This window comes from Antedon mediterranea, chromosome 5 (genome assembly GCF_964355755.1).
Source record: "Antedon mediterranea chromosome 5, ecAntMedi1.1, whole genome shotgun sequence".
Lineage (NCBI taxonomy): Eukaryota > Metazoa > Echinodermata > Crinoidea > Comatulida > Antedonidae > Antedon > Antedon mediterranea.
Genome location: NC_092674.1, coordinates 16,022,685 through 16,039,593, shown reverse-complemented (window position 1 = coordinate 16,039,593; position 16,909 = coordinate 16,022,685). Strand labels below are relative to the sequence as shown.

General features: G+C 34.9%; 2 protein-coding genes across 3 annotated transcripts in view; both read left to right on the top strand.

Annotated features, from left to right (window-relative positions):
* The first annotated feature begins 329 nt into the window (after window positions 1-329).
* On the top strand, window positions 330-1,430 carry LOC140049738 (uncharacterized). The gene has a single exon (XM_072094687.1). It carries the CDS (start codon window positions 330-332, stop codon window positions 1,428-1,430), a length of 1,101 nt encoding a protein of 366 aa, XP_071950788.1.
* Window positions 1,431-6,168: 4,738 nt separating this feature from the next.
* Window positions 6,169-16,909, top strand: part of LOC140048801 (mitochondrial intermediate peptidase-like) — a 32,364-nt gene continuing 21,623 nt past the window's right edge. Inside the window, exons 1-3 of one of the 2 annotated variants that reach the window (XM_072093589.1) lie at window positions 6,169-6,347; window positions 16,064-16,261; window positions 16,570-16,743. In XM_072093589.1, coding sequence (XP_071949690.1) covers window positions 16,088-16,261; window positions 16,570-16,743 — 348 coding nt within the window. In that variant the 5' untranslated portion in view covers window positions 6,169-6,347; window positions 16,064-16,087. The remainder of the gene's footprint in view (window positions 6,348-16,063; window positions 16,262-16,569; window positions 16,744-16,909) is intronic. The other variant, XM_072093590.1, reaches the window with a different exon arrangement.

Sequence of the window (16,909 nt, the reverse complement as noted above, 5' to 3'; positions counted from 1 at the left end):
ATCCGGAAAAAATAGAGGAGGCGGTGTTATGGCATATATAAGCGAAAGGTATTGTCACCCAAGCAATGTGCATCTAAAGAAAAACAGGTGCTCGCCTAACGTTGAAATAATGGTACTCTATACGTCCGTTCTACATCCCTAGGGAATTTTCACATGTTGTTTTAGTGGTTGTATACATACCAAACAAAAATCTGGCCAAGGAAGTACAAAGAGAACTAACCGTAGTTATAGCGGAAATTGAAACGGCTTCCCCTGACGCATATATTGTAATAAATGGAGACTTTAATCATTGTACCCTAAAAAAGAGTAGCGTTTACTATTACTAACATATGAAGTGCAGCACGTGGGAATCTGTTACCCTTGACGTATGTTATTCAAACGTAAAACACGCATGTTTATCAACAAAATTGCCGAAACTTGGTAAATCTGACCATAATTTAATTATACTACAACCCAAGTATCATCCATTAGTACAACGGCAGAAACCCAGGGTAATTACTGTTAAGAAGTGGACTCAAGATGCAATAGAACAGCTGAAATGCGAATTTGAAACTACGGACTGGAGTGTTTTTACGGAAAATTCAAACGGGTCAGACGAGGTAACGGAAGCGGTTAGTGCATATATTAACTTTTGTACTGAAAATGTAATACCAAAAAGGAAAGTTAAAATCTACGGAAACCGTAAACCATGGATAAATGGGGAGGTTACAGATGTTATTAAGAAAAAGAGACAGGCCTTCGACCGAGGTGACGTAAATGAACTAAATCAAATCCAAAAGGAACTTAAACGAGTAATACGTAAAAGTAAACTAAAGTACAAACGTGAAATAGAAAATAATTGTGTAGGTAATGATATGAGTAAGGTTTGGAGGGGAATGAGGAAAATGAGCGGATATGCAAAATCGCCACAAGGAAGTGGAATTGTGTCTAATTTGACTAAGCAATATGCTAATGAATTAAATACTTTCTTTAATAGGTTTGATCACTATAATTTTTCTGATGAACAGATCTTAATCAAAAGTAGGTTGGCCTTACCAGATGAAAGTGGTTTTGACCTTAAGACAAATTCGGATGAAGTTACCAGCCACTTTAAAGGTCTGAAAGCATCCAAATCAACTGGATCAGACCAAATTCTACCCAAAGTTCTTAAATTATGTGCAACCCAATTGGCAGATATTTTTGTATATATTTTTAACTTGATTTTTGAAACACAAACCTTGCCGGAATCTTGGAAAACGTCATGCATCATCCCAATCCCTAAACGACAAAATATACAGTGTTATAACGATCTTAGACCTGTTGCGCTAACATCCGTCCCAATGAAAGTTTGTAAAAAGATTGTTCTAAAAAGCCTGAAACCATTAGTTGCAATTTTTTGGACCCACATCAGTTCGGTTATCGGAGAAACAGGAACACTGAAGACGCATTAATATACAAAAAAATGAAAAAATGTATGCCCATCTTAACAATTGGAGAACATCCCCGTCTGTTTGGATTATGTACTTTGACTTTAGTTCAGCTTTTAATACCATCCAACCACACATTTTAATTAATAAGTTGTTCGGCATGAATATCCCCAATTTACTAATTTCGTTCGTTTTTAACTTCCTCGTTGGACGTCTCCAGTTTGTTAGGCTAAATCAAAATGTCAGATCGGACATTATTCGGACAAATACGGGAGCACCACAAGGTACTGTACTTGCACCGTTTCTGTTCACATTGTATACGTCGGATTTCCAACTTAGATTCCCGGACTGTCCAGTAATTAAATTTGCAGACGATTCTGCAATGATAGGTTGAATAAAAGAGGATGACGATACAAATTTCAAATCTTAAATAGTTAGGTTTACGAAATACTGTGATGAAAATTTCCTGGAACTTAATGTAGCAAAAACTTGAGCCTGTCCAGTAGATTAAAGGACATGAGGTAGAAATCGTTAAAACATATAAGTATCTGGGGTAACGTATATGACAATAATTTATCATGGGGAGAGCATGTAGATCAACTAATTAAAAAATTAAATACTAGACTGTACTGTTTGAGGAAAATGAAAGTTTTTAGGGTTAGGGAAGAGATACTTACTATGTTTTATTCATCAGGCTGGGGTGGGAATATAAACAAGGGAGATAAGGGCCGCATATGTAAGGTGTTAGAAAGGGCATTGGGAGTGATTGGCTCGTCGGCGCTAACGGCGGACTCAGTCTACGATTGTCACTACGGAGAACGATTGAAAAATGGTTTACAGGCGATCATGGAGGAGGAAAGCCATTCGGATCTTCTTCGCTACCACATTGGTAGAAGTGGTAGACTGAGGCCGGTGGTGGCGCGGACGGGTCGATACTCAAATTCGTTTCTCCCAGCTGGGATTAAACAAATTTAACGATGACTTTAAGAGGTAACTATAATAACAATAATAATACTAATAATATAATATATAATTAATAATGAAATATAAGACAATTTTTAAACCATTTTGTAATGATCTTTATTTTTAACTTAAATATTTATGAACTGTAATTTTATGATGTAGGCCTACTATCTTAATCATTGTGTATTTTTATATTGTTATTCTAAATTTTATACTTTATTTTTATATGATATTTTTATACGATATTTTTATGTGATAAGTGAGCAAATGCAATTTCCAGTTCATTTGGACAATAAAAGTTATCTGTATCTGTATCTGTAAACAAGAAATATTTTTTACAAAAAACGCCGCTCGACATTTTAAAATTAATCATTGTTCTTTCTTCAGATATATATATGATTAATTGTTAAAAAGATGTCATTTAATCGCAAAAATACATACAAATCAAAGATAGTTCTTTAATTATGAATTACATGCCCATTTTTTCACTAGTTAATTGTATACTATAAATACACAATTTTTAATAATTTATGGAAAATATGTTTTTGTTACCATGGAAACGTGTAACAAAATAAAATGTGTTGGTTAATCGCAAAAATACACAAAATCTAACATAATTATTAAATTAAAAATCACATTATGCCCATTTTTTTTTTAACTGTCGAAATTACATCATGTGTTCATTGAAGAATTTGATTCTGATAATTTTCTTTCATATTTTCTTCCATGACTGTAGAGATTAAATACCTGTTGATAAATAATAATTTAATTAATTAAAATAAATTCACTTAAAAAATAATCTGTAATTTAAACAAATAAATGTTAACTGAAGCAAATGCAAACATAGATTTTTATAGCAGTATAACAATTTTTAAATTATTCAATTAAAACTAAAAACCTACAAAATATGATTCCTTTCATACTTTATTAAAAAACGTAATCCTCAATTAATAACCACAGAATATCCCTTGAAAATAAGTGGACCTGTAATTATAATCAATGTTGGTTAAAATGTAATATATATATATAAGATTTAACCTCCGTTAAGCTAAAATTCTACTGACAGTCGTCTGCAGGCAGTCCTAAGTTAGCCTGAGACAATGGAACTAGACCTAAATGGACTATGGCTTGATTGAAAATCGAAATATGCCTACTATTTTCTTTTTCCGTTCATCAATTCTCAACCAATCATTTTAATATTTCAACAATAGGTACTTCAAACATTATATTTTCATATTATTTGTGTCTTTGATTTAAAATATTGCATCAACCTACCGAAAAAAACGAAGACAATTTTTGAAAGTTCACCAATTCTGTTCTAGACATCGTAATTTCACTTCGGAAATCAATCTAATTGTCAATCACCTCAGGTTGTCACGGAACTCCAATCAAAAAGCATCATACTTTTAGATGATCTCTAAAAATGGGCGGTGATAAACTGCAAACCAATCAAAGGGCGAGAATCCAAAATGGGTCAACTGTGAGACCTCATAGACTCTTCCCAGAAGTTTTTTGGGTGAAGCAGCTGGAATCTATAAATTATAGTCGAGTTTACAAAGTCGCATTTCCGTCAGCCTTAGAACTATAGCTACCGCGATGAAACGTCTTTTTATTGATTATGTCCTCTAGGGACATAGCTGGCTAGAGCCGCGACGCGAAAAAACTAAAACAAAAGTTGTTGCTGATTGCAACCGGCAAAAATAAACCGGAAAAGGTGGTCCTTTAAAAATGAACAGCCACACTGTTCATTCTAAATTAAGCAGGGTATTCCCTGTCTCTTTTGAATTGTCTCACACTAGGCATTATTCGTACATATAAGATAGCGAATGATTTGCTTTGGTAGTGGAGCGTACTCAACTTTGTTAAGTCATTTCGGCCAAAATAGTCGCGAATAAAAAACCTAGAGAGATGTTTCAAAGACCGGGGAGTATCGTTCATTGTAATCAGGTGTGATATTAGAGGCTCTTGCAGCTTCTCTGGAATGTTGCCATTGCTGTTTATAGTTTAGAACAGTGTTAAACTGGATCGTACATTAATGTTATTTGTTGTATATTGTTAAGTTTATCCTGTTCTTTATCACTGTGCTCAAGTGTATACCAAAATGACTATAGTTGAGAACAGTGTTAAACTGGATCATACATTAATGTTATTTGTTGTATATTGTTGCGTGTATTTTTGATTCTTATTAATTGCTATAAGTTATTAAAAGAAACAGTAGTACTAGTAAGCACAACATTTCCCCACTCTTACATTACCATGGTAGGACATTCTAATGGTCGCAGGTGGCTCAACTGTATTTATAACTGAGTATATTATGTAGAGTATATTATGAGGATACTCTGTGGAGATCGATAGTTCTCCCATCTATCAACTATGGTTGTTCAGTATGGTACTCTTTAAGTAGAATAGATATAGATAAACTAGAGCGTCTCCAGCTCCAAATGGCGCGTTAGGCCTATATCTTAAAAGCACCTCGAAATACACCTTGTGCCGCCTTATACGGAGAGCTTGGTTGGTCTCCAATTAACTATATCCATAACGCTCTTCGTATGAAATACTTCCATAGAATTATAAAGATGGAAAACTATCGATGGCCAAAAATTATGTTTATTGGAATGCTAGGCCTACAACAAGTCTATTTTCCAATTTCTGAAATCTTAAGAAAACTTAACTCTATAATGATAGATGAATGGAGAATTGAATTACACAAAAAATCAAGTCTCCACATCTATGAAACATTAAAATCAAAACCTGGACTTGAAACTATTTAATTGATAAAACTAATTTTAAAGGTGCTGCATTACAATTTAAAGTTCGTTCAAATACTCTACCTTTGAATGATAGAACTGCAAATTGGAATATTGATAATAATAAAAAATGTAAATTATGCGGTACAAATCCTTAATTGTCCAGCTTTAAATAATATACGTAATCAGGAATTATTTAATTTATATGTGGATATGTATAGAAATGGCAACAAAGATATGTTTGATACTTTTTATACTTCTCATGAAAATGACAAACTTAAATATATTTTGGGATACTCATATAATTTAATTGATGAAGAGTGTGAAAATATTTTGGATAGTTTTTGTAAAAGATACATAAAAAGAGCGTGAAAATTTCGAATGATTTCACTGAATTCCATGACTGAATAACTATGTTATCTACATTGCTACATGGTTAAAATTAAGTAAATTGAAAGGGGGGAATGGGTTGGTGGGTTTTCGTATAAGCTGTGTTTATCAGTTGATTTTATTTAATACACTTACTATATTTTGTTTTGTATTAATTTGTGTAAAGTAATGATCTACTGTATGTATCGATGTAAATTGTTGGGGGGGGGGGGAGGGGATAGGGTTGATAATTGTTTTTGCCTTTATATTTTTCTGTATGTAATTCCTGAATTGTTATATTTTATTGTTATTGTGAAGAATGCACCTTTGTGCTAATTGTGCCACCGATCTAAAGGTGTAATTCCAAATAAATGAATAAACTGCAATGGGATGGACATGGTCCTACTACCACCTTACCATCCAATAGGATTCCAGTACATTTCCTTTATTAACAATCAGAATAATAGTCGAGAATTCTCAATAGTCAATTTGGTATGTTTTATCAAGGAGTTGTACAATAAAACTCCCTGGTTTTATCATGGAGGAAATCTCCATGGTTTTATATACTGTACCTGATTGATGCATGCTATTATTATACGCATTCCACTGACTTTTTATATTCCACTGACTATTATAGTTGCTCTTTTCGCGCTCCATAGAAACGTCAATATTGAACATGGAGCAGCATGCGAAATTCACAAACCGTGAGCGAGAAACACTTATGTAAATTCATCAATTTAAAGGATTTATTTGTTACTTTTTCTGTGATTCTCCATCGTAGAATTCCTTATGAGGTCTACTTCTAAGGTGTGGTATTCAGGATAAAGTTTCTTAACACATTTGGAGTGGAAATAAAAGACAGGTGCGAAACGGAACTAGGCCTAGCCTTCTAGCGCCACCACTAGCTAGGCTAGCTAGCTAGGCCTAGCAGTAGAGTAGGCCATCTAGCTAGCTAGTAGGGCCAGCTGGCCTAGGCCTATACTAATTAATAGAGCTAGGCTAGGGCCTACAGTAGTAGAATTACAGTAGTACCTCCATGTCACACGATGCATGATCGTGTTTGTTAATGTGATGAACCAGCAAGCAAGGCCAGGTCCGGACCGGTCCATGCATAGTAGGCTATGCATTGCATGGATGGAGATGGAGCGGCCCTCCTACTACTAAACACCATCAGATAGGGTGTCTGATCATTTCGGCCGCCAGTCATTTCGGCCGCCGGTTATGAAATTGCCAAATTCATTAAACGCCAAAAAGGACAAAATATGTATTGTTAATTTCGGCCGCCAGAATTGTAATTATTCTTGAATATGTATGACACGCCATGTGTGTTAAAATGTTGATATTTTACTAAATACTGTATTAAGCCGAATCGGCGGTCTTCAATTCCAGAAACAGCAGCGATATTTACAGTATAGCATGCACATTAAACATTAAACGCAAAAATAAACATTGACCAAAATATTCAGACGGTAAAATACGGTAACTAATACAACTTTAAATCTACGGCAAAAACAAAATGTATTTAGCCCATTGCACAACTGATCTCTAGTTTAAATGACCATAGTTCTCTGTGGCGTTCCATAGACTTGATAAAGTTACTTTTTTTTCACTGTAATACTGTACAGTTATTTCTGGATATTTCAATTTGGCGCGCCATACCTGGCGGCCGAAATGATCATGCCATATTTTGTCCTTTTTGGAGTTTCATGAATTTGGTCGTTCCATAACCGGCGGCCGAAATGATTGGCGGCCGAAATGCACTGTGACCTCAGATAGCACCAGATACCTACTAGTAGCCTAGATCAATAAATCTTACCACCAGAGAGCAGCCACCTTTTTGGAATTGATTATTGACGGTATATTGCAAATTTCAAAGTTTAATTCTTTCACAAACTGATAAAATTGAAGTTTAAATTGAATTTCTCACCATCGTATTCCAGAACCGAATGCGTTTGATAAACATTATACCAACAAAACGAACGCATTCATCCGTGTCAGTCACATAAAATACACCAATCGATTGCGCGATTAGTCTTTCATTTGTCATTACGGTATGGTATGTTTTTATCAATGCATGTTTCGTATGTCAAAATCAGTAACAAACATAACTGACAAAGGTAGTTTGCATTAAGTTTTATTTATTTTTAAATGTTATATAGGGAGAAAAAGTCATGACGTCACATTCCGACTGTGCTGCGTCTCAATGTTAAAAAAGTAGCATTTTAAATTTTGTGTCAAGCACTTTTTAGGCCTCTTTCTTTGGCGACGAGTATTTATGCATTTGTTTGTGGAAATGTGCGAATCAATATACATTTCTAACTTTCAGTTTGCTATTATTTATTTATAATGTATTTCTTATTAAAGTTTGAGTTTTTAATATCATGGGTAAAATGTTGAATTTTACTAATTTTAAAGCATAAGCTAGGCCAGATATGGGTCATATTGATCGGCAAAATGTCGCTGCTATTGGCGGCAAAGAATGACCGCACACGGCTACTGTACCTCTGATGTCGTGATGTAACATGAAATTTAAAATGCTATTTTTCGAACATTGCGATTATAAACTGAAAGTGAACTTAAGATATATTATCAGCAAAATATTCAACAGTAGTAACGTAGTAAAATAAAGCAAGATGATCAACTCTAAATTATGTAAAAACAAAATTTATCAGGATGTATGAAAAAGCGGTGTTAAATCAATGCGTTAGAATAGGACAACATGGCCGACCGATTTTTTTTGTTTGTACACCCAGCGCAGTCGGTGGCCAGGAAACGTGACGTCACGCTTTTTCTCCCTATAGTGTACAGAAACGAATTTCTGATTTTATTTGACCAAATAAATTCATCGGTAGTGCCTCATAGTTGACCGTTGAATACAATACACAAGAGACATGGATGAATGCGTTTGATTCGTTGCTATAATGTTTATCAAACACATTCGGTTCAGGAATACGACGGCAGGAAATGTAACTTTAAACTTAAATTTTATCAGTGTCTGATTTTTATAACCTCATATACAAAGTTTAACACTAATTTTTCCGACTGGTTGGCTGGCTTAGTGGTGTGGTACTGCGGCTAGGGGTCTAGTGGTTTTGTACTGTAGGTTCAATTCTTGATCAATTTTTTGAAATTTCAAAAAATTGTCTTTTATTATTCACCATCGTCTTTATCCATCTTTGTCTTTACCCACAATTGCCTAGAGGGATGTTTTAGGCTTAGGTTTAGTTCTCAGTGTTAGTTTCTAGCGGAATCTGTTACAATGGGCAGTTGAGTTCCGGTGTCGGAATCCTAACCACAGCGGTATAAATTTTATAGAAGGAGAGAGCTCCAAAGAAAAGCCTTTGTAATTACGTAGTCCGCCGCCTCACCATATAGCACAACATGTTACACAATGTTAATCTCATCTTACGCTCAGTGTACCTCCACGTGGTTGCGCATGCCTCTCTTGATGTTGACGATGTGATGTCACATGCTTGTTTACTCTTCAGGCAGAGGAGATAGTTGCTTACAGCAAGGATTATTATAAAAAATAGCCTAGATTATAATAACTACTGTATGCTAGGACAATTCCGGCCATAGCCTAAAACTGTAGGCCTAGTCACGGTTTCGTAATCAAATACCTCCCCCATCCATTAACAAACTCCTTGAAAATATGCCTGTGAAAATACCATGGCGACATCCTGCTAACGCGCTACAATACATTCAAGCTCTCTCCTTATACAGTATCTCCATGGTCCATGCCTGTCATGCCAATTTTCACCCGGTATGGCCCTAGTATGGTACGCCATTAATTACCACAGAGGGAGGTCTGTTGAGCCGTAAAATGTGCAAAAAGTCACATTTGTGCAAACAACCACATTTGTGCAAACATGGCACCCTCAAATGTGCTAATCTGTCAAAATTCATAACCCACTAATGTGCAAACATCAAACCGTTAAATGTAAAAACGATCAGTTTTGACGTTAAATGTACAAAAGGTATTCTACAAATGTGCAAATCATTTCTTTAGCCAAACTCCTACTCCATTTTATATTTTTGGTTCATACTGGATCTTTCAGAGTAGAAATAACAATAGGAAAAGGAGTCTAATAAATCTAAAATGTTCAATATTATAACTAGTTATACTGTTGTATTTTATTGATGATTTCGATCAAAGTTGTCCCCAAAGTGGCTAAAGTCACGTCGGCCCCAAGTAAAGTTGGCCCCAAGTCAACTCGGCCACGTTAAAGTATGCAACGGAAAAAGTGAAAATAAAATGTTTTCACATTTTTTACTTAAGAATAAGACTTTTTAACAAATATTGATATTTAGTCAATAATACGTTTAGCACCAAAAATAAGGATGATTTCACCATTTACGTGATGTGCCCAATGGTAGTGATAATTGGCATTGACATGTCCATATATGGGCACATCACATTTTTTGTCACATAAAGTTTGATAGTGTACACAGAGCTTTAGAATGTCTTATTTTTCTTTCATTCAAACTGCATAGACAGTACACATGCTATTATGAAGCATGTCAGGTACTTGCCCGAATGTGTGGCTATCCTTTTCAGCATTATTAAAATAGGGCACAGGAAAACATAATGTACAGTCGGGATGCTAATCATATAGCATTTCATATTCATATCGGCAATGAGATCAGTATTTTTTATTTCTTCATTTTTAAAGCCTGAATAGGCACAGCCACAATAAAATAATATTAAATAATAATAGACAAAACACTTTTTGCGTTCCATACTTTATTGTGGCCGAGTTGACCGATTAGTTTTTGCCCATCGTTGTTTGCACTGTTTCTAGTTTGAATCTTTTCAGGCTTCCTTCTTTTTTCTGTTAAAAAAAAAATTAAATCTATATATGAATGTTTTAATCGGTACCGTCTACTCAAATTATAATTTATATAGTTATGTAATTGCTTATGATGAAAGTAAGAATACAAAATCAGTTATTTAATTTTATTTATTAAAAACTCATTCACAATCCAAAAACACAACTAAAAGAATTATATAAACTAACATTTTATAACAAACAAAGCAACTGTAATGTTTACTTTAAATGGATGGTTAAGGTAAATTTACCTTCTCTTTTTTGTTTTGTGTTGGTTCGTCCCACTTTTATTCTCTGTTTTATATACAGTACAGTAGGCCTATATAATTTAATTGTCACAAATGTAGGCCTACATTTTTGAATTAAATATTTTTAAGCATATTTTCCCTTTCTATTGTAGGCCTATATTACTACGATTCTTACAGTGTTAAAAGTAGTTAAAATACTATATTTACATAAAAAGATGATTGATTTCAATATAAAACCATATTTGCTTTCATTTACAAGAAGACGTTAATTAAAATATATATATAAAACATGGTAATAGAAGACAGTAAACAGTCATTAAAATCGTACTTATTAAATCGTGTCTGTGTTCGGGTAGAGACGCTATAGACTCAGAGGAGGAATATAAAATGTCCTCCCTTTTCACCAAGACCAAAATGGATAAGATGAAAAAAGAGGAATGCAAAAGTTAGAAAATTAGATAATTAGGATGATAGCGTGGAATGATATATTTAATGAAAACCGTAAGGTTAGAGTCCATACACTGTGCAAGTCCAAGATATTATTTTGGCTTTGTTTGTATGTGAGACGCTTCATACCCGATGTCATCTTATTATAATATAAAACAAATAAAAATATTATTTCATTTAGAAGATATAAAAAAAAACACTTCATACAAGTTATATTTCATGATAAAGTTACTTTTTCTTATGCGGTTAAAATAAATTAGGGTCATCGAAGGATATCTTTTGATATACTTCTGATGGTTAATGTAAACTGAACATAATTATATAACGGTTTTTTTAGTTTTTTTTTTAATTTAGCTTTTTCTATATAGTATTTTTTCTTCCTTTCCTCCAAAAGATAGGTTCAATAGTATACCATTCTGGTAGACTTTCTCCCTTTCAATAGTAATATCACCATAGCAAAATACCAAATTGAGACACTAATTAGTGATCAAATGTTAATTTCAAGTCCACTGTGCTTTCCAGCGGTCTTTATCAGCAACAGCTTCCCTGGGTTGGTAATATTAGATATTGTTCTACGCCTGGGTTGACGTAGACAAGCAGCTCATCAAGGTAACGCATGGCTTTATCTGCTGCAGCCTTGAACCTTCTGTTCACACATGGCAGAAACTGTCTACTTGCAACATCATTGGTCATTGCAAATGTAAGAATCATGATGAGAATTTCGTTGGGTAGTCTGTCAAATAGAGATATGTTTTCTACATCTTCCTCATTTACTTCGTTGTCTGTAGGCATATTTACATCGTTTAGACATTCTCCAGTGCTGTCATCGTTTACTTCTCGATCAATGTATTTTGATTATTCCTTGATGAGTATTATCTTTATCGGTTGCTCTTTCAGTTTCTTCATTGTTTACTTCGTCTGTATCTTTATCTATTATGCTTTCGTCTGTATACAATATCAAGTCAAGTATCATTTATTGTTATTTGTTTTAAGAAAAAAACATAGAAAAAAAACATAGAAATTCTGTTCGATCTGATGTCTCATCTACGACAATAGGCCTATGATCCATGTCTCCTTCAAAAACAATCTGGGAACTGTTATAAATGACATTAAGTATTTCCTCATTATTGTTTGTAAGCGACAGGTAGTGCTCACCGTTGCCTTCTGGTAGATGTCCTAGCACAATATACCGGTATGGCAAATTGAACGTGAAAATGTTGGCATCATCCGGTGAAATCAACGTTTTCCTCCACTTAAAGAACTTATGACCAATATCTAAATGTTAAATATATTGGCAATTGCCTGTAGGGTTATTTGGTCACCATAAGTTCCATTTCTTGAAATGCGGTTAAGACAATCTTCTGGCATTTCTGTAATAAATGCCGACCATTCCCTCTCGTTCGCAAAGTGTGAGTTGTTTTCTAGGTAATGAACAACTTCCTGTCTTAGAGTAATATGGTATCGATAGATTCCCATTGTTATCAATTGATCAGATACAGCACTAAACTGGCAATTACCATCTCCCGTCGGATTAAGGCGTACGGAAAGTCCGTAAAAAGTGCGTTGAAATTATATAATATTTGTTATGGTGTTTACTTTTTAAAAAAGAAACTTGTTCACGTTTGTTTTGATTAGACAAAGTATCTGCAGTTATGTTCACCACATTAAACCACTTTTCCGTTTTCTAAAGCCTGGTTTCCATAAAATTGCTACACGACAGAGCGTAGCGATTCTATGGAAATGCTAGAATTTATCGGGGATCTAGTGCGCGAGCGCTAAATATTCTTTGGTACGCCTATACGATTCATCTCCGACAAAATCGGCAAAGTTGAACATGGTTGAACTTTGCCGATTTGACTGCGATGAATCGGGGAGCCTTCCCGATTGCGTCGGCGACATCTGCGCGTGTAGCAATTTTAATGGAAACAATGTAGCAATTTTAATGGAAACCAGGCTTTATTCATTCGGGGATGTTTAGAGGCAACTCGATATTTGTGTATACTTAATTTTCTTTGAGTAATTCTGCCAGGCAATATTGTCATTCTGTTTGTCACTCTTGATCTCTTACTTGCTAATCAAATAAGAACCTTGTCCCCGACATGATATCTTGGTATCCTAAGAATCCTTTGCTGGCGCACTCGAAAGCTTGGTTCCCACTAGAACGTAACGCAAGGACGTAAACGCAACGCAAGCGTTTTAACCAATGACAAGCGAAGTTATAGACAGTTAGCAATCACAAGCGAATAAGCCATCGCTTGTGATTGGTCAATTCACTTGCGTTGCGTTACGTCCTTGCGTCGCGTCGCTAGTGGGAACCACGCTTTAGTCTTTTATTTGCCCGTTTTGTTACGGCGGAAGCCTGTTTTCTGATGAGTGCCACTTGTCTACGCCATTCCTGTATATTTCTTGTTTTACTGTTTTTTTTACTGCATGCATCATCCGAGCATCGACCAAAGAAAACATACTTGATATACTTCTTTAGGTTCGTCAATATTACCTTTGCATATTCGGGAAGTTTACCTATCCAATTTGCACCATATTTTTTAGAAATAACGTCAAATAACATCTTTCATTGCAGAGTTCGATGAGATTTCTCTACCTTTCCCTGGGATTCAGGGTGGTATGGGGCACTCATTATATCTTTAATTCTCCTATAATTTAACAGGTCTCTTACTTTTCCTTTAAATTCAGTCCCTTGATGCTGTACATATAGTGGAGTACCAAATACGTCAAATATTGATGACAAGTGGTGTGCCACATTTCGACTTGATTTTGTTTCAATACGACGTACCCATGTATACCGGCTAAAGACATCAATTACAGTTAATATGCATCTGAAAGATTTTTTCTTGTACGTAGCTGCGGTTCTCATTTTGAGAAGATCTGTATCTGAATTCTTTCTATTACGTGTTTAGCTGTAATAGGTATATATGTTACTTTGTTTGTTTACATTCATGCGCCGATGTATTGTGCATTTTGTTAATATGTTGTGAACGGCTAATTCTGAAATACAGTACTGGAAAACTTTTTCTTAAGTCTATGATATACGCCTTTCTCCTGATCCCTTCGCTTTTAAATATTCGTCCATAACAATATCTTGTACCTGTGATTTCTTCACTACCTTTTCTCCATCTAGATATATTTCTGGAGGTTCACCCTGTAGAGTTAATCTTTCTTTATACCTGTTACTGTATATCGTGTTATTGCGGATCTTTTTGTAACGGTTCTGTTTGCGCATGGTACGTGGAATGACCCTTTGATGAGTTTCACTATGATTTTTTAAGTATCGTCGTCCATTGCCGATAACTTTCTTTTTCTTCCACATTCGGACAATCCAACTAAAAGCAGGATTAGCCATAGAAATCTTAAAACTTCATCCTTCATTATTTATACAGAGATTGTTTTTATTTTGTGTATTTAGGCACATGTGGCCAAGGATTACCAATGGCAAATTAATCAGATATTTACCTGTGACAGCTTTTTAATATTGCTTTGTCTCTCTCAGGCATGGTATATTTATGTATTATATATTCATATATTTTTATATTCATGATCTCATAATCGTGTTGAGTATAGCTCATTGGCGAAAGTTCCGTATTTTTTAGTTATATGAAAAAATGTCTCTGTTTTTTATATGTTTGTATATACTGTCGAAAATGAATAAAACAAAAATAAACTGGGTTCTTTAAAATGCACACAGATAAACTGTGTACATAGGACTTCTTTCAAGTGCAAACAGGTAAATTATGTACAGTGAACATACGCTTTATAGTCTTTATCTAAGAGGACTTCCATTCCACCACCGGAACTAGGAGCGAGTCGGCCTCAAACTCAAGAGGACTTGTTCCATTCCACCACCGGAACTAGGAGCGAGTCGGCCTCAAACTCATGCCGATACCATTGGCTCCTTAGGTGAACGGCGCCCATGCCTTAACCGCTCAGATATTTGACTCGATGGTAAATTCAACAACACAGTCACAAAAGACATCTGCAATTGCGATATCAATCCACTGTAAACTAAAGTACCTAGGCCCCACCTACTGACCCTGCTCCGCTGCAAGGGAGATGGCCAAAGGAGATGTTTTTGACGATCTGCATTTTTGGATTCTCGGGTATAAGCTCCCCCCCACTAAACTTGATGTGAATTCATGTTCAAGAAGGGTGGGCTTATACCCGTGTCAGTACGGTACTTACATAACATACACATATACATACTGTACATATATACAAACAAAGTAAATACTATACTTGGCAAAATTTAATTTTGCCATGTAACAAAAACAAACAAAATTTAATTTAATACGGAACTGTTTTTTTTTTGCGCCAATAGCCTAAATCTTGTTTTCCCATCGCAAATTTTTACACATTTTTTACGCGATCATTAATGGTTTCTTGGTTCTTTCGACGTTGCTGGGACACATTGACGTTAAGTTTTGCAAACCCAAGGCCGGTCACGCGCAGCCGGGCCCGTTTGAAAATTGAAACATTTTAAGGTTTTGATGCTTCAACCCAGCCGGCCTAGGACATGTTTTCGGTGATATCTTAATCTAGGCTTTATACTAAAAGACAAACATTAAATTAAATTTTTTTTATATTAAAATTTAGTTTTACTTACACCTGTTATTTTTAGATATCAGACTACAATCAGAGTACAAAAAACATTGTCGCATTGTAAAAAATCAAGAATTGTCAATGCGTACGTATTTTTTCAAAAACTGTGATGACGTAATTTATGAACTATTTGATTGGTCAGTCAGTTTTACCGATCGTAACGTTGAAATTGAACTCGGTTCAACTTAAAAAAAGAAATTGAAGATTTCAACGATTTTTAATGTAGATTTGTACCCCCTTTTCCTGTAAAATCGTTGATAAAATCGTATGTAAATGGGTGCATAATATATAATATATATATTACAAGGCGTGGCCGGTGCGGCACCCCCTCCTAAATCTGCCCCTGAAATGAAAGGATAGTAACAAATTACAACATTTATTGCTAGCTACATAGATAACTCCTGTTTGTTTGTAATTTTGAGAATCTTTTACTTTTATTCCAGGTATAGAAGAAACTTGATCAAATTATGATGTCATCAAATAGACTATTTTTTCCCAGTCTAAGATGCTTTGAAAAACATATTTGGCACGCGTATTTAGTAGGAAGATGTACTAGAAAAAGTGTGGTTACGTGGTCACCTCTTGCATCAGCTTTTAATTTGAAAACAAAATGGAAAATTAACTTGGGAAAGTCAAAAGTGGTATGAAACAAACTTCATATTTTGTTCACTGTTTATAGAGAAAGAAATCCATTTAATAGCAGGCCCATATCTAGGGGTGAGTGTGTTTGATGTGTCCAGCCTATTGTTGTTCCTGGCTACCCCCATATCTAGGGGTGAGTGTGTTTGGTGTGTCCAGCCTATTGTTGTTCCTGGCTACCCCCGCAAAATGTACATATTCCCCTCCCCCATACAAATAACATTCCTTGATTGCAGGCTGGAATAGAAAATTACAGTACTTTCAATATTACCAGTTTAACATTCATTACACTTTTTTTCATTAATTTAAGGGATTATTTGAAATGCCAGAACTTTCTTCACCATCAGGATTCCAAAACGCACAGCAAAAATGTATTATGAAGGCTGAGGAACTTGTACTAGAAGCTATAAATGCTCCAACAACTCCCCACATTGTGTCTATATTTGACAAGTTATCTGATACCCTGTGCTGTGTAGCTGATTTGGTAAGTTGAAAGTACCAATGTATACATACACTGTACCAAAAACAGGGTAGTATTTACCCCAAGTTAAATTGAAACTTTAGAAATTCAGCTACAACCTTGTTATTTTTCAATTGTTAATTAAAGCTGGTCATCATCTTATCTATAAAAACTTTATATCACGCTCACT